The 24,264-nt window shown below is 42.8% G+C and overlaps 1 protein-coding gene across 3 annotated transcripts in view; it reads left to right on the top strand.

Moving 5' to 3' along the window:
- Positions 1-23,436, top strand: part of ak3 (adenylate kinase 3) — a 119,299-nt gene extending 95,863 nt beyond the window's left edge. For all 3 annotated transcript variants that reach the window (XM_038804418.1, XM_038804419.1, XM_038804417.1), the window contains 4 exons: positions 3,559-3,678; positions 5,110-5,282; positions 13,452-13,570; positions 20,153-23,436. In XM_038804418.1, coding sequence (XP_038660346.1) covers positions 3,618-3,678; positions 5,110-5,282; positions 13,452-13,570; positions 20,153-20,252 — 453 coding nt within the window. In that variant the 5' untranslated portion in view covers positions 3,559-3,617 and the 3' untranslated portion in view covers positions 20,253-23,436. The remainder of the gene's footprint in view (positions 1-3,558; positions 3,679-5,109; positions 5,283-13,451; positions 13,571-20,152) is intronic.
- Positions 23,437-24,264: the final 828 nt, after the last annotated feature.

Genomic DNA, 24,264 nt, shown 5'->3' with positions numbered 1-24,264 from the left:
GAGAATTCAAACCTACTGTCTTTGTTAAAAAGGGTTTTGGCTTATGGATGTTGTGAGGAAAGTTATCAAGGGTTACCTATAGAGTACTGTATCTTTTTGGGGGGTTATCAGTGTTGGTAGTTGGTAAGATGTTTACTGTGGGTTTATAAAATATTAACTGGTTCATAGAATAAACATTCTTTTAAAAATACTTTAGATCTCTGTGGCATCACACCTCTAAAGTGGGCCCTTGTGCTCCCCATAACCAATTGGTCTGTGTAAGATCCTGCTTTGTATTCATAGGCTGCCATCTTCCAGGATTACAACAGTAACTACACACCTTAAGTACTTAATAGGCTATTTAGTGCTTTGGGACGTCTTAATTCATGAAAGTTCAACGTACAGACTACTTCATTTTGCCTGGGTCAAAGACAGAGTCCTGGAAATTGTCTCCGATGACAATAATAATCTGGTTATTTGATCAGATGTAAAGCCCTGTGTCTCGCACTGTCCTATAGCTGCTTGCTTGAGTATCTTTCATGGGACATGGGTGTCGCTTGCAAGGTCTTTCCCATTGGGGCTGGTTTAGCACAGGGCTAAATAGCTGGCTTTGAAAGCAGACCAAGGCAGGCCAGCAGCACGGTTCAATTCCCGTACCAGCCTCCCCGAACAGGTGCTGGAAAGTGGCAACAAGGGGCTTTTCACAGTAACTTCATTTGAAGCCGACTTGTGACAATAAGCGATTTTAATTTCATTTCATCTTGAGTTGCCCTTGAACTGAGAGGCTTGTTAAGCCATTTCAGAAGGCAGTTAAGAGCCAACCACACTGCTGTTGATTTGAAGGCCACCAGATAAGGAGGGCAGGTGTTTTTTTCCCTGAAGGACATGTGAGATATTTTTTTACAAAAATCTATGATTCATGCTGACAATTTTTGAGACTGGTGCATTTCCAGTGCAAACTAGGAAGTCCAATGATCGAGAATGGGACTTGGTTTGGTGAAGAGGGAAGACCCATGACAGATTTAAGCAGATAAGTGACACATTTTGGCATGAAGAATGAGAAGAGGCATAATAACCCAATTACAGTTTTATCAGGAACATAGGAACACAGATCTTGGTGTATAAACACATTAAGATGGTAGAATAAGTTGAGAAGGCTGTTAAAGCGTGTGTGCGAACTGTGGCCTCGAGGCAAAGAGTACAAATTAAGAATGTACAAATTAAGAATGTTATGTGAAACCTTTATAAAACTCAGGTTAGACCTCTGCTGACTTGTGTTCAATTCTGGGTGCTGCACTGCAGGAAGGATGTAAAAGCCCTGCAGAAGGTATAAATGTGATTCACTAAAATGGCACCGGGGGAGTTCGGTTAGGTGGAGAGAGTGAAGAAGCTGGGGCTGTGCACCTTAGAACAGAGAAGGTTAAAAGTAACATTGGTAGACGTGTTCAAAATTCTGAAAGGTTTCATGAGTAAACGAGAAATGAGAAACTGTTTCTGGTGGTCAATTACCAGAGGACATAGGTTTAAAGTGATTGGCAGAAGAGCTAGAGGTGACATGAAGAAACCTTTTTGTTTTTGCACAGTGAGTTGTTGTCATCTGGAATGAATAGGTGGCGCAGATTCAGCAATTATTTTCTGAAGGGAATTGGATAAATAATTGAATGAGAGACAAGGCTATGTGGAAAGAATGGGAGAATTGGGTTTATTTGGATAAATCTTCTACAAAGTTGGCAGAGACATGATGGGCTGAATGACCTCCTTCAGTGCAGGATGATTCTATGGCCATTATATGGTGACTACCAATGCACCTCGGTCACTGGTGCCCAGACAGTGTGAATGGAACATGTGAAAAGAAGTTGAGAGACGCTCGCTGCTTGTTGACGATGCTGCATGGTAACCTGGTAAAGGATTGTCATTATGTAAAAGGCGCAGTTACCTTCAAACTGAAATTGAAACGTGCACAATTCCCTCACCAAATGTACTAAACCACCCAGTACAGCACTGGGTGTTCAGGAAGCAAGTTTCCATTACAATGCACGGAGAAGGAAATGGCTTTGTACTTTACGCCGGGAGCCGGGGAAATGTCAATGGTATGGAGCAGATGCTAGGTCATGGTTGCCTCATCTAGGTAGCAGGTGGATGGGTGTGGGCAAACGTTGGCAGAATGCAGACGATGGGGGGCATAGTGGACAATTCCATGGGCTACAGTGACTGTTCAGGACTGGCTAGGTGGAGCCCACTTACATTGCTGCACAACACTCTGAAATGTGGACAATGTAAGATTCCGCTTCCGCTCTCTAGAATAGGTTTTTATGCAATGCAGAAACTCCTGGGGTCCACTATGATCGGCTAGCAGTTATTGAGCAGCAAGTCAGCTATAGCATTCACTTGTAACTAATCTACCTGGGATGGATGGAGGAAGGAATTTTTCATTTTGTGGAATTATTTTGCTAATTCCCCACAGTAAAGAGTTTCTTAGACTTTCATAAAAGACTTGGGCAGAAATGATTTTAAAATGAGTTTTGAGCAAAATGGTGTCAACAAGCCCATGCTGAGTTATAATTCCATGTGTGGGTGAATGATTTGAATAATGAAGAGCCTCCAGGGTTGATGCACGATCAATTATTGCGAAAGCGAGATTAGAGAATAATCGAAGGCTTTATTAGACAAGATGTGTTCCCCAGCAGCTCGTAACAGAAAATGGCTGCAGCCGGGGATGAACACTTCTTCATACCATCCACTGGGCGGAGCCAGCAGACAGGGATTTACCCACGTATCTCTAATACAGTCGTACCTCCAACACGGGTACTGTAATACTGTACATATAATACGGTCTACCACAAGGGTAATACTTTTGGATGTGATATACATGGACTTTCAACAGGCCTCCCAGTAATTCAGTCGAGGCATTAAAAAGAGCATTAGATGATTATGTGAAGCGAAACAGTGCGCAAGGGTACAGGGGAAAGGCAGGAGAATGGCATTAAGTCATGGTGCTCATTTGGAGAGCTGGTGCAGACACAATAGATTGGATGGGCTCCTGCTCCGTAATAGTTCGCTGAGTCTGTGAGAATATACTAATGGAAGGCTACGGTCAAGGCCTGTGGAGTTGGGGACAAGTTGCAGAATGAATAGTAAACTGGCTTTAAAACAGGTTAAAAATAGTTACTCCGAGAATGGAAAGTGGGAAATGTTTGTAACCTACCTATTAACATATGAAGATTGGTGAACAAAGAACAGGACCCGGCCCTTCAGCCCAGCAGGCCTGTGCCAGTCCAGATTCCTTATTTAGACCTAATACTTATTGCCCAAACAATCTGCAGCCCTCCATTCCCCACCCTTGCATGTATCGGTCAAGATGCATCTTGAACTTTGCAATCGTGCCTGCCTCCACTGGCAACACATTCCAGGAACCCGCCACCCTCTGCGTGGAAAATAAGTGTAACTATATTTGTATACTGTATTCCAAGATGGGCCAGCACCTTCAGGAGACGGCAGGGAAAAACGGATATAGAAAAAGCACATGTATTGGGCTTTGGATGGTTATAACTGTAATTCGATGTTTGGTGTGTTTTCCAGAGTTTGGTTTACTAGCCAAGTCCTTTATTAATGAGGGAAAGCTGGTGCCAGATGCTGCCATGACTCGAATCATTCTACATGAGCTGAAAGAAATGCATCAGTCCAACTGGCTGCTGGATGGTAAGGATGAATGCAGTATGGACAGCGTTCCATCTGTGCAGATAAATTGTTTTTACGTCAAGTTAAAATGTGTTTACATAAAAGTCTAACACTGAAAACCTAGAATGCTGGGCTGTTTGTTGTCTTGCACAGCAAATGTCATGTCCCGCCTTTAGGTTTAAACAGCTGTAGGGATGGCAAGAGACCATGCCTCATTTCTTGAGGGGAAAAATATGAATCATCATCGAATCCCTACAGTGCAAAAGGAGGCCATTTGGCCCATCAGGTCTGCACCGTTCCGACAGCGGACTCTATTCAGGCCCACTCCCCTCATCCAAGCACCCTATCACTGGAACCTCACCTGCACGTACCTGGACACTAAGGGGCAATTTAGCATGGCCAATCCACCTAACCTGTACATCTTTAATGAGAGGAAACCACGCAGACACGGGGAGAATGTACAAACTCCACAGTCACCCTGGGCTGGAATTAAACCCGGTTGCTGGAGCTGTGATGCAGCAGTGCTAACCACTGTGCCACCGTGATACCCATATGGTAAGTACTCTCATGGTTCACCTAGTTAAGTAATCTGGGCTTTACAGACCAGATCTTCAGTACATATTGAGATTTTCCCACAACAAATAATGATGCGCATAGTTTAACTGTCTAACTGACTATGTTGCTATGTTCCTCCATATTTCTGCGGCATTTCTGATTAAAATATGCTGCAAGAAAAATAATGATGAATTGGAAGTGTCCCATTTATTCCAGTGACTCAGCAAATGCATTTGATTTGTTTGCTGTGCTGGAGTTACTCCACCTCTTATTTGGGAAGTTCAAACACATACCAGAACAGGAATCAGTTCATTTAAAGATAATAAAGTTTTTCTTAAAAATAAATTTAGAGTACCCCATTCATTTTTTTTCCAATTAAGGGGCCAATCCACCTACCCTGCACATCTTTTGGGTTGTGGGGGCGAAACCCACGCAAACATGGGGAGAATGTGCAAACTCCACACGGCCAGTGACCCTGAGCCGGGATCAAACCTGGGACCTCAGCGTCGTGAGACAGCAGTGCTAACCACTGTGCCACCGTGCTGCCCTTAAAGATAATAAAGTTAATAAAAATGTGGACCTCGACGACCATGGTTTTTTTTCAAAGTCTGTCTCCAAGTGGTCTGTATACAAGGCTAATAAGGAAATTAACTTCCTCTTTAATTCAATGTATATCTTATTTATAGCACTTTTAGATGTAGGTAAGGCTGCTGAGTAATAGTAATGATTATTAGTTCTTCTGTGCCAAATACATAGTTTGCCTGTGAGCTCCGCACTGGCATAGTTATTTGCACATAAGGAAATTCATGGCAAGCCTATACATATCTTTCATTTATTTTTACCAAGTTAGATAAGAGTGACTGACTGTGTTGTGTATTTCCTGCCATAATTTCAAAGGGTTTCCCAGGACACTCCGACAGGCAGAGGAACTGCATAAAGTTTGCCAACCAGACACTGTAATTAATTTGAATGTTCCCTTTGAGACGATCAAAAAACGACTGACATCTCGCTGGATCCACCCAGGCAGTGGTCGAGTGTACAATGTTGAATTCAACCCTCCAAAAATAACAGTTAAGTATCCAGTTTAGTTGGTTTTATACCATTTTATTACCGTAGAAAATTCTGTTTATTGTTCGTCAACTAGCTGTTAAGTATTTGTTGACTATGCATGTCGCTTAAAGATTTTTTTCCAATACTTCCACTGAATAGATATGTATCTAAAGCTATTGAGACATTGTACAGGTCAAAAATACTCTCTTAAAAATGTATTAAACAAATTGAACCTTTGGACATTAGATCCAAGTATTTTCTAGATGGGGAGGAGTTGAGAAGTTACAGGGTCAATGTACAAAAATCTCAAATCTACTGAACAGGTACAAAAGTAATTTAAAAGGGCATTGGAATGTTGACCTTTTATCTCCAAGGCACTAGATGAACCTGGAGAATTCTCTACCACAGGCGGCTGTGGAGGCCAAGTAACTAAATATATTTAAGAAGGGAATAGATCTCTAGACAGTAAAACTGTCAAAGGGGTATGAGGAGAGCGCGGGAGTATGGTGTTTGAGATAGACGATCAGCCACAATTGTATTGAATGGTGGAGCAAGCACCAAGGGCCGAAAGCCCTACTCCGTTTCTATGAATTCAAGGTAATGGGGAAAAAAAGACTTGCATTTATTCAGCACTTTTCACAACTTCTTTGCACCCAAAGAAGTATTTTTGAAATGTAGTCATTTTTGAAATGCAAGAAATGGGCAGCCAATTTATGCACAGCCAATAACGTGGTGGTGATCAGCTAATTTGGTAAATATTCAGGAAAAACATCGGGAAATACCCCTCCACTCTTGCTCAAATTGTGTCATGGAATCTTTTATGCCCAACTGAGCGGGCAAATGGGGCTGAGGATAAAATCTCACCCAAAAGAAGCACCTCTGCCAGTGCAAAAGCGGACACCTTTTACTTGGAATGTTTAAATTACGCAGTCAGATTTTTAAAAAAAAATCTTTTGGATTTGGATTGGATTTTGTTTATCGTCACGTGTAGCAAGGTACGGTGAAAAGTATTTCTCTGCGAGCAGCACAACAGATCATTAAGTACATGAAAAGAAAAGGAAATAAAAGAAAATACATAATAGGCAACACAGGATACATAATGTAACTACGTAACACCGGCATCGGGTGAAGCAGACAGGGCTATAGTGTTAATGAGGTCCGTCCATAAGAGGGGAGTTTAGGAGTCTGGTAACAGCAGGGAAGAAGCTGTTTTAAAGTCTGTTTGTGTGTGTTCTCAGACTTTTGTATCTCCTGCCCGATGGAAGAAGTTGGAAGAGCGAGTAAGCCGGGTGGGAGGGGTCTTTGATTATGCTGCCCGCTTTCCCAAGGCAGCGAGAGGTGTAGATGGAGTCAATGGATGGGAGGCAGGTTCGTGTGATGGACTGGGCTGTGTTCACGACTCTCTGAAGTTTCTTGTGGTCTTGGGCCGAGCAGTTGCCATATGAGGCTGTGATGCAGCCAGGCTCTATGGCGCATCTGTAAAAGTTGGTAAGAGTTAATGTGGACATGCTGAATTTCCTTAGTTTCCTGAGGAAGTAAAGGCACTTTCATGCTTTCTTGGTAGCGTCGACATGGGTGGATCAGGACACATTTTTTGAGGTGTACCCCAGTTTTGCTGGCTTTGAGGGTTAGATTGTTGTCGCTGCACCACTCCACTAGGTTCTCATATCTCCCTCCTGTATTCTGACTAGTTCATTAGTGGTGAGATTCAAACCCGTGTCCCCAGAGCATTATCTGGACCTCTGGATTACTAGACCAGTGACATTACCATTACACCACTGCCTCCCCCAATAACAAAGAAAAGAGCAAAGAGAGGGAGGAAATATGTGCAAGAAAACTTTCTCGATCAGTATGTTTCCAGCCCAAAAAGAGAGTTGTGTCAGAAGTGCAAACATATACATCCCTGTTTAAAACTCAGAAAGAGGGATTAAACGAGCAACTACAGCACAGTCAGCCAAACATTCATTGTGAAAAGCTTTTGAGATACAACACTCTAGGAATTGGCATTTTGAAAAAAGGGGATAGTAAATGAAGGACAACTGTCATTTGCTAAAGTTTTGAAGTTTGGATGTAACACAATTCTAAAATGTAGAAGAAAATGAGAGTAAGAGAATCAGGAGGACAGAGACAGACTAGTCTTGTGGTGCAGTGGGTCACGCCCTGCCTCCTGAGCCAGAAGTCCATGTTTGAGTCTTACTCCAGGACTTGATGCCATGGATGGTGCGTACGTGACCAGACCAAAGGGGTTGATTATCAAGCTGCAAACCATTCGCTATGCCGCTGACAGGTGGTGAGAGCAGGTAAGGAGATCCTGGTCGGCCAGAACCTGCAGAAGGCAATAGCAAACCACTGTAGTACATGTCAAGCATAACTATGAGCCAAATATAGAAGTCTGTATGGACACGGTACCTGAAGAGAGAGACCAGTAAAATCTGTATACCTTAGGTAGATGGAAGCTGACAGATGTTAAAGTGATGCATTTTGGTAGGAACAGCAAAGGGGGGCAATGCAAACAAAATGATCCAATTTTAAGTGGGGTGCAGGAACAAAGAGACCTGGGATGGATGTATGCAAAGCTCTGAAGGTGATATAATATATTCAAGCGCTGTTAGAAAAGCAAATGTGATCCTTGGTTTTATTAATAGAGCAAGGTAGTTATGCTGAACCTTTTATAAAACACTGATTAGGCCTTGTTGCTCGTTGTGTTCTCTCTCTAATTGGCTCTGTTTTATGGCGGTTAATATGATCGCTGTCCTTAATTCTAATTACGTTTGCTCAAGAGTCGCCAGGTATTTTTCGATACCGCCACAAGGTTCAAAACCGAATGCTGATCAAAGACTCGATACACCAGTTAGTAAGTGCGAAATCAATGCTCATTTATTTACACACACAGTCAATTATACTCATGCACAAACTCTACTAACAAAACTATCACTACTATTAAAGCCTATACTTAGCTTTGGGCGCCCACTCAGTCAGAGGAACAATGGCCGTTGTCCGGTTCTAAGGCTGTTGGGGTCGAACTGGTACGGAATAGTAGCTAGGAGCGTCTATCTCGTAGCGTGCGTTGACTTTGGACTTACTTGTTCTGGTGTAGCTGCTGGGTTGGCCTCTCGTCGCTGAGAGCCAAGGCCAAGAAGAACGATTCTCTCTTGGGGGCTTCTTCTTATACCCAAAGGGGGCTTTGCGCGCTTTTGGGCGGGCCTTGAACTTGGTCCCAATTAATTGGACCGTATCCTGATCATTGGTATCGATTTCCTCCTATAAAGGGGTGGCTGCCCTGAATGCTGGGCGGGCCCTAGGTGGCCGTTGGCCTGCTTTGTTCTAGTCTCCTCTGGCGCCAGGGTGTCTGCTTTGGTATCGTTTGCTTAAATGTTTCTCTTTTGTCCCCGGAGATGGCTCACTAGTATGCTAATGGTTTTGCAGTATCGGTCTTGTCTGGGAGCTGCAAACTCCAATCCACAGACAAACCTTGCACCTGCTTGCTTTCTCAGCATTGTCCATTTTTCCCTTCGTTCTCTGCATGTGTCCATTTTGTAATCGGGACGTGGGCAGCCCAGGTTGCTACAACCTTAGCTGGAATATTGCATTGAATTCTGGGCACTATGCTTTAGACAGAATGTAAAGGCCTTGGAGAGGAGATTTCGATCCCGGCTCTAAAACGGGATGAGTGATTCAGTGATGTGGAGAAATTGGCGGGGGAGGGCTCGCCTTAGATCAGAGAAGGTTATGGAGAGATTTGATGGAGGTGTTCAAAATCATGAACAATTTTGACAGAATAAGTAATGAATAGCTGTTTCCAGTGAAGCAGGGGTAACAGAGAATGCATATTCAAAGTAATTTGCAAAAGAGAATTTAATAAATAATCGAAGGGATAAAAATTGCAAGAATAAAAATTGCAAGAATAAAAATTGCAAGGGATTAGAGTTAAGTGAATAGTTCTATCAAAGAGCCAGCAGAGGCACAATGCTCTGATTAGCCGCTTCCTGTGCAGTTTAATTCCAGGGAATCTTTCACATGAATTAACACACTTTATTTTGTTACAGTCTCCATAAGAACCTATAACTTTTAAAAAAGAGATTCAAGGGCAGCAAGGTGGCGCAGTGGTTAGCACTGCTGCCTCACTGTGCCGAGGTCCCAGGTTCGATCCCGGCTCTGGGTCACTGTCCGTGTGGAGTTTGCACATTCTCCCCGTGTTTGTGTGGGTTTCACCCCCACAACCCAAAGATGTGCAGAGTAGGTGGTTTGGCCACGCTAAATTGCCCCTTAATTGGAAAAAAATGAATTGGGTACTCTAAATTTATATTAAACAAAAAAGATTCAAACTTCCAGTTAATAGCTGGAAGAATGATGCATTAAGTTTTCATGTTTTAAACTTTTTCTGTAACAAATGACTAAAAAAACCTGAAACACTATATTCTCTTTTTGTAGGTAACTTATACGTTAAACCCCTTTTATACGTGATAGCCATTGCACTCTCCACAGAATCACAGCCATTTTACTAACAGTGCACAGATACCACAGCTTCCATTGGTTTCCATGTCCCCGTTTCACTGAATAATAACTTCAAATGACCGCTTGCAGGCACTTCCCTCCATTTTCGGAAATTCTCACGCACAGTAAAGAATGTTAATGGTTTTCTTTTACCTCTGACGTTGCAGGACGAATCTCCTGGAATCCTTTTTTCACAAACGTATTTTTATTCCAAACAAAACAAAAGCAATAAAACTTGTAAACAACATTATAACTGTAGTGCAAACAGTTTGTCATTTTTTTAGTTTAACACCGAGTAAATAATGCCCCCAATCTAGTTCCTGGTCATGAATAGGTCCTTACAGTCAGCGATGAACTGCTTCCACCTGGGGCGGAACCCTTCCTCCGAATCTCTGATAGCAAATTTGATTTTCTCCAATCTTAGAAATTCTGCCATGTACACCAGCCATGTCCGAAGCCCAAGGTGGCTGGACTGATCAGAGAGGCCTCACAATACTCCGGCAAGTCCAACACCCTGAAGGTCGCTGGCAGCGGATAGGGCTACATCCTGATGCCCACGATTCCCGACATGGTCTCAACAATGAGGCCCGAGGCCCAGAACACGACCTGCTTTGGGCAGGACCAGAACATGTGGGAGTGGTTTGCCAGCCCCTCGGGCATCGCTCGCATCTATCCACCACCCCAGGGAAGAACCCATTTATGTGTGCTTTGGGCAGGTGTGCCCTATCCACCACCGTCAGTTGTATCAGGCCCTGTCTAATGCAAGAGGAGGTGGAATTCACTCTATAGGATTTCCCTCCAAAGCAGGCCCAATTCCTCCTCCCACCTCTCCCTTGTCTCATCCAACAGGACCCTTACTTCCTCCAGCAGCCGCCCGTATATGTCTTGCGATTTTCCCCTCCCAACTTATCCTGCAATAACATTTTGTCCAGCAAGGTGTGCTTTGGCAACTGAGAGAACAAAGGGGTCTCCTTGCAGACAAGTTCCATAACTGGAGGTATCGCTCCTTTCAGGAGTTGAAATTTCTCCATCAGCTCCTCTAGACTTGCAAACTTTCCGTCCACCTATATGTCCCTAAACCACACCAGCGCCCACCAGGATGTCCCTGTACACAATGCTTCTTCCAGCTGCACCCACTCCACCCCCGGGTCCCCAAGCCAACCCCGCACCCTTTCCACGTTAGCTGCCAGTAGTAGAATATAAGGTTTGGCAGTGCCAGACCTCCCGTGCGCCGTCACCTCCGCAGGACGGTTCTATGAATCCTGGTATTCTTCCCTGACCACACGAAGGCTGAGATCAGTTTATCCACCTTGGCGAGGAATGATTTGGGGATGAAAATTGGGAGCAACCGAAACATAAACAGGAACCTTGGTAGGACATTAATTTTATCGTCTGCACTCTCAATGCCAGGGAGAGTGGGAGTGAGTCCCACCTTCACAGGTCCCCTTTCGCCCTTTGCACCAAGCTAGCCAGGTTCAATTTGTGGAGCCGGGCCCAGTCATGGTTCATCTGAATCCCCAAGTACCTAAACTTAGTTTGGGCCAACTTGAATGGCAGCACTCCCAGCTCTGCCTCCCCTCCCAGGAGTTAACCAGGAAGATGTCACTCTTACTCAGGTTTAGCTTGAATCCTGAGAAGGCTCTGAACTCCCTCAGGAGCTCCATTATCTTTCCCTTGCTGGCAAGGGGTCCGAAACATAGAGCAGCAGATTGTCCACATAGGACACTCTATGCTCCCTGTCTCCCCTCTCAGTGCTCTGTACCCCCACTTTCCCCATTTAAAGTCCCGGCTGGGTCACTGTCTGTGTGGAGTCTGCACGTCCTCCCCGTGTGTGCATGGGTTTCCTCCGGGTGCTCCGGTTTCCTCCCACAGTCCAAAGATGTGCAGGTTAGGTGGATTGGCCATGCTAAATTGCCCGTAGTGTAAGGTTAATGGGGGGATTGTTGGGTTACGGGTATACGGGTTACGTGGGTTTAAGTAGGGTGATCATTGCTCGGCACAACATTGAGGGCCGAAGGGCCTGTTCTGTGCTGTACTGTTCTATGTTCTAAGTCGCCCATGTTGGAATAGAAACAATTTGTCCGCCCTGTTCTGTGATAGTCCTCTCCATTTCTAGGATCACCTCTCCCTGCGACTCCAACAGCCACTCCACCCTGTCCATTGGCCCAAGGAGGTGAATCACAGCCACCTCGATAGACATTTCCATTGCAAACGACTGGCCCTCCTTCACTACTTTTCTGTGTTTTTGGAGTTCTACCGAGGTGAACTCCATCAGCCTCTCTGTCGAGGACTATTGTTGACAACTGCAGTGTCCGCCATCTACTTTGCGCTGCCACCTGGGTCCACTGACTTTGACGTGGGGATTTCATCTGTTTATTTTTATTCCCCTTGCGCCTCGTTTGGTAGCCTGTCGATATTCCCCAAGTGGCAGTGCTACTGATGAGGATCAGTGTTTCTCTGATTTTTCTCAATTTTGGTGCCTGTTCATTGGGTTAAAAAGGACGAAAAACAAGTTTCCAGGCGGAAGCCACCTTTTGTGCAGTCGTTTAACTCATGGCCGCTACCAGAAGTCCTCCAGGAATCCTTACATGACTGCAGGATGCATTTCTTGGACTGGAGATAGTCTCCTGCCCAATCAGACTGACAAAGCCAAGCAACCTCTTCTGTATGCTGACCATGCAGAACTGCCATCTGTCTGAGACATTCACTGATTTGTAGGGAAGCATGTAACCTGATCTCAAAAATGACTGCCTGCCTCTACCTTCTTCTTCATGTCAACATGGAACACATTAATCTTCCATTCAGGTAGAAATGCAAAATAGCTATCCTTGAGCTACCCTCCTTTCCTCTTCGAAATAAATGAGAATTTACAGCCTTCAACATTTTTCTGGGACTTTGGAAAACTCGAGAGTCTACTCATTGTAAATTCGGAGATTGCTGCCTTTGTCTCCAAGTATAAATACTTTGCAGCTTCATCCCAGTAAAGCAAACTGAGCCTTTTAAAAAAAATTATTTTTATTCAGGTTTCTATCGAAACAAAATTTTTACGTAACCATTAACAACATTTGACAAAACAAGGTGAACGTTAACATTATTTAAAAAAAATAATATGCAATAAGTAAACATCCCCCCCGCCTGCTGCCGCTGACATTTTAATGCTTTCCTAGAAAGTTGAGGAATGGCTGCCATCCCCGAGAGAACCCCGCCATGGACCCTCTCAAGGCAAACTTTATTTTCTCGAGACTGAGAAACCCAGCCATGACACTAACCCAGGTCTCTGCACTCAGGGGCTTCGAGTCCCTCCACATTAAAAGGATCCATCTCCGGGTTACCAGGGAGGCAAAGGCCAATACGCCGGCCTCTTTCGCTTCCTGAACTCCTGGATCGTCCAAGCTAAGCCTTTTTAAACCTTTAGCAATCTACTGAGGTCTCACAACCCCCGAAATTTAAAGCTACGATCCCAAAATATAATAATTGTAGGAACATTAACAATTTAAAACTGCTGATTTCAGAAATAGCTTTATGCAAACACTTGCCCCACACACCACACCAGTGTCTTGATAGCATAACTGGTGGCATCAAATCTGCGCACAGGGTTATTCCAAGAGAAATCCGGGGGCAGGGAGTGGGTTGCTGAAATCTAAACTACTTTGTTTCACTTTTTTAATGCCCTTAATTGAATCATTTACAAAAAGGGGATTGATGATGTCACTGGGGAACTTCTAATCCAGCGTAGTGATGACAAGCCAGAAACTGTGACTTCCAGGCTCCAGGCATATGAAGAACTAACACGACCAGTCTTGGAATACTATCGGTAAGTGGTTAAAACTTTTTTTTAAATTATGGATGATGAAAAGCTCAACACTCTTCTGAATTATGCTTTCCTGTTTGAAAGAAATGGGTAGTTAATAAGCAGGGCCCTGGAAGATAGGCAGTCAGTAGCTAGTGGTGTCCCTCAGGGATCCGTGTTGGGCCCACAATTGGTCACAATTTACATAGATGATCTGGAGTTGGGGACCAAGGGCAATGTGTCCAAGTTTGCAGATGACACTAAGATGAGTGGTAAAGCGAAAAGTGCAGAGGATACTGGAAGTCTGCAGAGGGATTTGGATAGGTTAAGTGAATGGGCTAGGGTCTGGCAGATGGAATACAACGTTGACAAATGTGAGGTTATCCATTTTGGTAGGAATAACAGCAAACGGGATTATTATTTAAACGATAAAATATTAAAGCATGCCGCTGTGCAGAGAGACTTGGGTGTGCTAGTGCATGAGTCACAGAAGGTTGGTTTACAGGTGCAACAGGTGATTAAGAAGGCAAATGGAATTTTGTCCTTCATTGCTAGAGGGATGGAGTTTAAGACTAGGGAGGTTATGTTGCAATTGTATACGGTGTTAGTGAGGCCACACCTGGAGTATTGTGTTCAGTTTTGGTCTCCTTACTTGAGAAAGGACGTACTGGCATTGGAGGGTGTGCAGAGGAGATTCACTAGGTTAATCCCAGAGCTGAAGGGGTTGGATTATGAGGAGAGGTTGAGTAGACTGGGACTGTACTCGTTGGAATTTAGAAGGATGAGGGGGGATCTTATAGAAACATTTAAAATTATGAAGGGAATAGATAGGATAGATGCGGGCAGGTTGTTTCCACTGGCGGGTGAAAGCAGAACTAGGGGACATAGCCTCAAAATAAGGGAAAGTAGATTTAGGACTGAGTTTAGGAGGAACTTCTTCACCCAAAGGGTTGTGAATCTATGGAATTCCATGCCCAGTGAAGCAGTTGAGGCTCCTTCATTACATGTTTTTAAGGTAAAGATAGATAGTTTTTTGAAGAATAAAGGGATTAAGGGTTATGGTGTTCGGGCCGGAAAGTGGAGCTGAGTCCACAAAAGATCAGCCATGATCTCATTGAATGGTGGAGCAGGCTCGAGGGGCCAGATGGCCTACTCCTGCTCCTAGTTCTTATATCAGATGTTCAGGGTAGCAATCCAGTACTCAGTTTATTGGAAAAATTTCATTTTCATACAGATTAATTTAATGAAAGAGCGAGTTAAAATAATAATACATGTAAATTCAGCAGGCTTTCATTGGAAAACAGAAAGTTGAGGGGTCATAGAATTGTTTGCAAAACAGGAGGAGGCCATTTGGCCCATCGAGCCCAGTTCCCACAGAGCAATCGAGTCAGTCCTATTCTTTCGCCTTATCCCCATAGCCCTCCAGGCCTACTCCAATCATTGTACCAATCCAATTGAAATCATTGGTTGTTTCCACATCCACCGCACTCGAGAGCAACAATTTCTAAATCATTTCCACTCGCAGCGTTCAAAAGTTCTTCCTTCCATTCCCTCTGCATTTCCCCAAAATCTTAAATCTGTGTCCCTTAGTCCTTGTACAATGGATAAATGGCAAGAGTTTTTCCTTATCTACCTTTACCTCAGATTGTTATGGTGTTTTAATAAGCATCTTCCTGTTTGATGTGTTTGGATGTCTTTAACAAAAGTTTTGCATGCGTCATCAGGAGCGCAGCTTGCGCGGGTTTTCAGTTAACTCCAAGGAGCTTGTGTGTCGTTTAGCTGTTGCCGGTGTCAAAACCGAACTGTTATTCCCTCAATGTTTTCTGAAGTTGAGAAGACTTCACTTTTACAACACGTTCGACTACCTTTCTTGTGGTCAAGTTGCCCCATCTTTCTGGTGACGAAAGAACTGGGAAAAAAATTTGAGGTGCAGCATGGAGAAGTTTTGGACAGTGAGTAGCTAGTCTCGAACGTAGCCAACCACATTGCAAACTATCGGTGAGTTTGTGGTGGGGCAAGAGGATTGGACTGATTATGTGGAAAGGTTGTAGCACTATTTCCTGGCAAATGGAATTGCAGACATAGCTAAAAAGCACTGAATTCTCGTGTGTTTGTGCGTTTGTATGGAAAAGACTTGCAAGCGGATGAGGAATTTAGCAACACCATAGAAACTGGGGGACATTTCGTTTGTGGAGTTAGTTGCACTCGTTCAGAATCATTACCATCCTAAGCCCAGGTGATTGTCCAATGTTTTAAGTTCTATCGTGTTTTTTGAAAGGCAGGACAGTCTGTTTCTGCTTTTGTTGCCGAACTTTGTGTCAACTTTCTGAATGCTGAGAGCTTGGGGCAGTGTTAGAGTATATGCTCTGTGACAGATTGGCCGATAGCATTAATGAAGACAGCATACAGCCCATTCAGTCCCCATGCTGAGCCCATACTGGTTCTGCTGCTGTGCGTATATGTGGGGATTACAAACTTAACCATTAATCAGGTTTCCAAACTGGACGCTTACCTTTTACCGGGCGTAGACCTGTTTCAACTCTGGCAGGAGGGAAGACATTCTTCAAACTTGAGTCAAGCCTACCAGCAGCTCTTGTTAGAGGAGGGCTCAAAATAGTACGTCACAACCAACACTCTAAGGGTTTGTTTGAATATAACTAACGATTTTTGGGGTGTCTTCCAATCTGGTGACTTAACAAAGGACAATGGGCAATCTGTTGTAGTGTGTGGCAATTTATTTGGAAGATATCCTGATCACAGGGAAAAGTGAGGAGGAGCACATCCAACGATTTTCAGAGGCAGGTCTGCGTCTAAAGCATAGCAAACGCATCTCCCAGTAATGGTGTGTGGAATATCTGGGTCACAGAATCACAGTGCAGGTTCTATCCCCTGTGGAGGAAAATGTTCGAGCTATCAAGAAAACTCCAAATCCCAAAGATGTGGAAGCGCTGCTGCAATCAACTAATCTGATTCACTGATCAGGACTGACAACTCATTCTGTCATGTGACACCTCACCTTATGGCGTCGGGGAAGAGCTCTCATCTGATGGAAAGATGGCTCAGAAAAACCAAAGGATTTGCACTGACAGCAGCTGAGAAGGGACATTCGTAGCTAGACAGGGAAGTCTATCAATCATTTTCACTGCAAAACTGTTTCATCGGTACTTTTTATGGCCATTCATTCATCATATACAGACCATAAGCCTTTTTAGTGAGTCCAGATGCATTCCTCCCATGGCCCAGGCAGGAATACTGGTCTGGGCTCTCGCACTGTCACTCGACCAGTACAATGTTGTGTCCAGACAGGGGAGGACAATGCAAACACAGGTGGGCTGAGCCGCCTTCCCTTACTTGCCATGCCACATCTCGTGGCCAAAAGTCGATCAGGACTTGGAGAACAAGGTGAAATCCTATTCTGCATATCAAATAAACCAAAGAATGGCATAATCTGTGGGAATGACCAGATTGTCTAGATTTTGGTGTGGACTTTGCAGGACCTCTTATTGGTCATATGTTTCTCGTCACTGTGCGTGCACATTCTAGAAGTGCACATAGATACATAGAAGACAGGAGCAGGAGGATGCCTTTCGGCCCTTCGAGCCTGCTCCGCCATTTATCACGATTATTGCTGATCATCCAACTCAATAGCCTAATCGTGCTTTCCCCTATAACCTTTGATCCCATTCGCCCCAGGAGCAACAATACAGCTTCCATTACAATAGAGACGATACGCCAAGTTTTTGTGACTAATGGCTTAAGAATTCTCTGGTTTCTGATAACAAGACAATGTTGCAAGAGTTTATGCAAAAAAACAAATCATGCCATGTGTGCACTGCTCCTTTCATCCAGCGTTGAATGGTTCAGCAGAGCAAGCTGTTCAGACACTGAAGGAAGGACTGAAGGGAATGGCAGATAGTACTTTGGGAACTAAACTCTCTCGGTCCTTGTTTCAGTACCATATCGCACCACAAACAACAATAGAACCAAAGTGGTCCAGTATGGTGAATGGAAGGGTCATCCACAGAGACCAAGATCGCTTTAGTCTACGTCACAACCCTGAGACAGCTAAGTTTCCGGATCACAAGGCAGAAAGAAATGCTGCTGTGGAAATTCAATAGAAAGTGGTTCCAATTGCTCAGGGGCATTCAGTGGACGCTACTTCGGGAGAGGTTGAAGTCATTTATATATGGTCCGCTGAGGAACATCCCCTGTCTACCACTCTCCAGTCTGAAAAACAACCATTTCTGACTCGCTGCTTTCTGTCCTTAAGCCAATTTTTAAATCCAATTGCACATTGGCCTTCCTAGGGTGGCACAGTGGTTAGCACTGCTATCTCACAGCATCAGGGACCCGGGTTCAATTCCAACCTCTGGTGACTGTGTGGAGTCTGCACTTTCTCCCCGTGTCTGCATGGGTTTCCTCCGGGTGCTCCGGTTTCCTCCCACAGTCCAAAGATGTGCAGGTTAGGTGAATTTCCCATACTTTATTATTACCTTGTCAAAAGCTTTCTTAAATCCATATAGACAGCATCCAGAACATTCTCTTCCCTAACCTCCTTTTACTTTTTAAAAAAAAAAGTCAATTAGATGAGTCAAACACAATCTGCCTTTTACAAATCCACAATGACTCATTAATTAACTCAAATGTCTCCAAGCGCCCAGTTTTTTTTTTCCCTCCCTGATTAAGGATTTCAAAACTCTACCCACCACTGATCTTACACTAACTGACCTATAGTTTCTTGGACTGCTATTGCACCCTTTCCTGAATAAAGGTGTTGCACTTGCTATTCTCCAATTTCTGGTACCTCCTCTAGACCTAGAGAAGATTGGGAGATCTTCACATCCATTTCCTTAAGCAACCTGGATTCAAGCAAGCCATTTGGACCGTGACTTATCTACACTAAGCATAGCCAGTCTTTCCAGTACAACTTTCACACTATCTATTATCTCCACTTCTTAGTCCCGATTCTTTTTCCTTTGTAAACGCCGATGCAAAGAACTTGAATATTCAAGCCTTGCCCTGCACCTGTCAGTATACATCACTCTCTTAGGTCCTTAATAGGAGCCATTCCATCTCTTACGATTACTCCACCACTGTTTACACACTGGTAGAAGATTTTTTGGGTTCCCTATTCTCATACTCTTTCTTTGCCAGTCATATTTTCCTTTCATCTCCCCTCTCAATATGACCTGGTTTTCACTTGAGCGCATCATAACCTTTTCTTTTGCTTCATCAAAGTCCGTCTTGTTTTTTGCCTCCTTTAGCTTTCGCCATTGTTGGATCTGAAATATTTCTTAAAGGTCACCTGTTGTTCTGCTCTATTTTTTTCCTGTTGGTTTTTGGTTCCATTTTACCCTAGCTAGTTCCCTCTCATCATACTGAAATTAGCCCCTCTTGCAATTTAGACATTCTGTATTGAATTGATAGGTGATATATCTTTTGGAATTCTAATGGGACTAGATAATGTAGAACATGACTAGCTATTTCACCTTGTCCAGAACCATGAACATGATCTGTGCTTTTGAGGAGAGCACAGGCTCACAGTGGTTAGCACTGTTGCTGCACCTCTGCAAGGTCCCAGGTTCAATTCCGGCTTGGATCACTGTCGCTGTGGAATCTGCACATTCTCCCTGTGTCTTCGTGGGTTTCCTCCAGGTGCTCTGGTTTCCTCCAACAAGTCCCAAAAGACGTGCTGTTAGGTAATTTGGACATTCTGAATTCTCCCGCTGTATACCCGGACAGATGCTGGAATGTGGTGACTAGGGGTTTTTCACAGTAACTACATTGCAGTGTTAATGTAAGCCTACTTGTGACGATAAAGATTATGAATATAAAAACTATGGGTATGATATTTCAATGAATGAATATTCACCCCCTTGAACAGTCTCTCTGGTAAAGTGGTGGATGCAGTTGGTAGTGATGGATTCAAATTACTATTTTATCTTCAACGGTAACATTTGCAACACCTTACGAGTGACATAGAAAGGGTAACATGCCGGGGAGGAACAGGTGATTTCGGCCATCTGGTTCCCACAACTCTGAAAGCAGTGGGATTTTTCTTGTGTCATGTCTGAGTCTGATATAGGCTAATTGATAGATTGATTTCTATGATTAATTGTCATCTATCATTATATCATGCGCCTATGAAGATAGAAGTCAAAGTAAATTTTTTTAAAACTTATCAGTCTCAAAATGCTTTGTAGCCAATTAAGCACTTTTGAAATGTGGTTACATTTGGAGAAAACGTGGCTGCTCATCAGTGTGATAAAGACCAGATATTGGTTCTTTTTGTGATGTCGGTTGAGGGATAATTCCCCTGCTCCTCTTTGATATGGTTACTCATGCGAACAGGCTGATGGAGCCTCATTTTAACATCTCATCCAAACGATGGCATCTCCGACTATGCAAAAAACCCCCCTCTAGTGTGTTGGAGGGCCAGCCTTTGTGCTCAAGCCCTGGAGTGCGAATTGACTCCTGAACCATGAGAGTGCCTCGAGCTTAGTTTGGATTTGTCTTTTTTCTGTTTAGCAATTGTTCCGATGACATTGCAGAGGATCTATTTTCTCTTCTATGAATGAAAGATAATTTTTATGTTTTCTTTTATAGAAATAAAGGCATTTTGGAAGTCTTCTCAGGAACAGAAACCAATAAGATTTGGCCTGAGCTGCGTGCTTTCCTCAGCAAAAAGCTACCACCACTCTCTTAAATCAAAGAGTGCAAGAGGCTTTACATCAAATAGCAATCTTGACTGATCATATGGCCATGACCAGCACCAGAGGCTAAACAGTCTTTTGATTCAAGTCTTAAATGAATTTTTAAAAAGCATTTCAGAAGTGCAAGGTTTACTTAAAACAATGTCTTTAAAGTCGTTCGTGACATGAACTTGTGAAATTACCGTGATTTAAGAATTGGGATAACTTTGTTTACATAGCTAATAATTTTTGTTATTTCATATGATCAATACTAGACATAGCTAATTAAGATGGAAATGGAATGGTGTGCTACAAATGGTTAACTGCAAAACTTCTGATTTGGGCATTTTGTTTCCCAAATGAAAGAGAAAAACACTATCTGTACATATTACCTGTGTACTGCAAGACAGCTAGATGATTGAAACACAAGACAACTAAGTTGTGCCCTTCATCCCTTATTCCTGACTTGGTATGTGTGAAATTTATAAACTAAACTTGTGGCACAGGGCAGCATAGATAGGTCTCTTGGGTTTTCAGAAGCAACCGAATCTTGTCTATTTCCACTGCTGCCTTTGTGAGTGATGGGGCTGTAACAAGACCCTTCCCACCCGCCCCTGCTCATATCCGAACAGGCAAAAGGAACTGATTTGTGCATCTAGCGTACAAGCATTAAAATAGACTCAAATATGTAAACATTCCGGTCCACAATTATTTCTAATGAATTAATCATTTCAACAAAATGAAACTGCCTACACCTCTCTGAGCCAGACAGAAGATAGTATTAAATAAATTAATGCTGCATGTATTCAGCGGTCCAACAACCTTGGTGCAAAGAGAAAGAATTAGAAACAATTAGAGATTGAACCAGTTTCAAGTAATTAGAGAGGGGGGGTGCGGAGGAAAAGTGTGGAAGAGAAGGTCTGTCTGTGATAAGAGCGGAAGGCAGGAGTGACAAAGGGATAATGGTGCAAGATATAGTTTTGGGACAACTAAGGAAATGCAAAATTGGATTTAGCGGATCTAAAAATGATAATTGCCAGCAGCTGCTATCCGAATGAATGATGACGGTGGTTATGATCTTGAATTGTTGCAATCTGTAAAGGCTGGAAAGTGTCTAATGGAAAGATGAGGTGCTGCTCCTCAAGCTTCTGAACTCAATTGGGTTAATGCAAGAAGTCAAGATCAGAGGGAATGGAGCAGAGAATTAAAATGACAGTCAACTAGTGCTAGGGATTGTGAATTAAATCGAGCCCTTTGGCAATGTGGTCACCCTACCTGTTTGCTTTCCACTGTAGAAAGGACTGCTATATGAGCAGTAAATACAATCAACTCAATTGAAAAAAGTGTAAATAAGTCCCGGAAGAGTGTTTGTCGCCTTGGACCGTGAGAAGGAAGAAAGGTAAACATTGCATCTCCTGCACTTACACATACATGGGAAAGTGTCACGCTGTGGGGAGGAAGAGTGTTGGCAATTAACAACCTGCTGAGCATTTGCTGCATTTTCCATCTTAATTTCAGAGTGTCTATGTGCAGTATTTTGCTTCAGTACAGTATGGTTCAATATCAAACAAAAGTTGTAGCAGGAACCTGTGTTGCTTTCTTAATTTAATTGTAAAACAACATTGTGTGTAGGTTTCCAGCAATAAAGCTAATAACACAATAAAAGGGAAATGCAGTATAAAGAGAATTTTAGAACTATTAAACTGTTTTTGATAAGGCCAGTGGCTAATCTTGTTCATAGTACAGTATGTTTCATGGGAAGAATTAGTGAGATCACACGCTGACTGCCAAGCTAGTTAACGGATAGCTCAAATAATTGTTACTTTGAAGGAAGTCAGCTAGGAAACAGCCTTCTGCAGCCAGTTTACACACTTGCAGCATTTTAATCAATGTCATAAGTTGATCAGTTTGCTCCTAAGCACCGAGCAATCTGTATACTCCTGCCTCATGCAGCAGGCATGGGAAAACAATGAATACAATGGTCATGAGGCCTTTTGTTCAAAGCATCAATGAAGCACCAAATCTTAAGTCAAAAACCACCAATTCTCAGCTCAATGTTACTTCCTCCTGTTGTATTCTGGACATCTGCAATTGTAAGCAAGCAGTGATGTTTGCAGCTGTCAGCTTCTTGAGTGGATAGTCCCGTAATGAACATGCATAACAACCGCACAACCATGCATTCAGACAGAGATGCAGGTTTCACAGCGGGCTGTGGAACATAAGTGGATTTTTTTTGAAAATATGAAAGGATGCTGTACATTATGATGTAGCATTAACCTAGAGATGTATGAAATTTTGGTCTATGTTTCTCGAACTTGCAAGAAACGAAACACAGCACACTTACTGTTGAATTCCAGAAATAGACGGACAGAAGTGTGGCTGGCATTCAGCCCCCCCAAGCCTGATCCCCATCGTTCAATCAGATTGACCTGTAATTCAACTTCATTGATTCATTCTGCACCAACAAAATCTATCAATTTTAATTGGCCCAGGATCTGGAGTTCCAAATTCTTTTCACTGTCTGTGCAATGGTATTTCTTGATTTCATTTCTAAATAGATCAACTCGAATTTTAAGAGTAGGGCCCCTTATTCTGGATGGCCCCAGCAGAAGAAATAGCTCTGTTGTATTCATCCAATCTATCAAACTTGTCATCTAAAGTCCAAAGATGTGCAAGTTAGGTGGATTGGCTATGCTAAATTTCCCTCCAGTGTCCAATGGTTTAGGTGGGCTTAGGGGATGGGGCCGGGGAGTGGGACAGGGTAGGGTGCTCGGAGGATCGGTGCTGGTCTCCTTCTGCACTATAGGTATCCTATGATACTCTGCCCAGGTGTTCATCCATCTGTTCTTCAATTATGAAGCATTCCTCATTGTCTGTCACTGCAATTTTCCATCTTCATTGGCTGTTCATTAGACTTTAGATGCTTATGAGTGCTATCCCAATTGATTTTGTTTTGCAAGAGAGCAAAGCATAGACCAAAAACTGAAGGAACCATGATTGAGGGAAATTGATATTTTTAAACATTTACTAAAACTGGAAGGAATCTTGGACTTTACTGGTAACATTTGTTCTCCAACTTCCTTGATTTTAAAATGAAATTTTTAGAAATTCTGTCAAACTTTAATCTAATTTCCCATGTCAAGCTGCGACTAAATGTATTATGTACAATTAGCAAATTTAATAAAATTCAAAAAGCCATATCTAGACTGGAGACAATTATTTTGTGCAAATGTTTCACATCAGCTACAGTGGGGATTTTTTAGTGTACACAAAGTAATAGTAAATAATTTGGTATCAGGACTACCTAATTCTACACTGACTCTTAATATGTGCGTGACATAACTTGACAATTGCAACACAAACTGCATGTGAACATTATTTTAAAAAGTTGCTGAAGGAATATAATGAGTTTTAAATGTTTAATTGCACACTGTTGTGGCTGGAAGGTTAATAGTAGAAAGGACTAAAGAAAAAGTCTAATACTACATTTTAAATTGATTCTGGCCAAACGAGATCAGACTATCAAGTGTTGGCCAAGTAGAAATATAAAAAGTATGTGGAACTAAGTTTCATAAATATTTTACATAACAGGTGATGAGCATCTTGAGGCTTTAAATTGAGGAAATTGTTACGTGAATGAAATATTTAGTAAAATTCAGCAATTCAATTAATTCCAAAATCAGAATATGGATTTTAAGATTTTTTGAATTGGGGTATAAATATCATTGAGAATTGACCAATCCTGGTTTCCCTTGAGGCAGTGGGCTTCCTTCTTGAACCACTCGTGTTTATTTAGTGACTGTTTTTCCACCGCCGAGTAGCAAGTTCCAGGAATTTTATCTAGTGACAATGAAAAACGTGGTATGTCTCAATCAGGCTGGTATGCAACTTGGAGATTGTCTTTCAATGCCCCTACTATTTTTATGCTTAAGATTGCAGGTTTGGGAGACGCTGACAAAGTTTAATTAGAGTCGCTGCATTGCATCCTGTGGATTGTAAACATTGCAATTATGGTGGAGAGAGTGG

This window comes from Scyliorhinus canicula, chromosome 8 (assembly GCF_902713615.1).
Source record: "Scyliorhinus canicula chromosome 8, sScyCan1.1, whole genome shotgun sequence".
NCBI classification, from domain to species: domain Eukaryota; kingdom Metazoa; phylum Chordata; class Chondrichthyes; order Carcharhiniformes; family Scyliorhinidae; genus Scyliorhinus; species Scyliorhinus canicula.
This window is presented reverse-complemented; position numbering and strand designations above follow the sequence as displayed.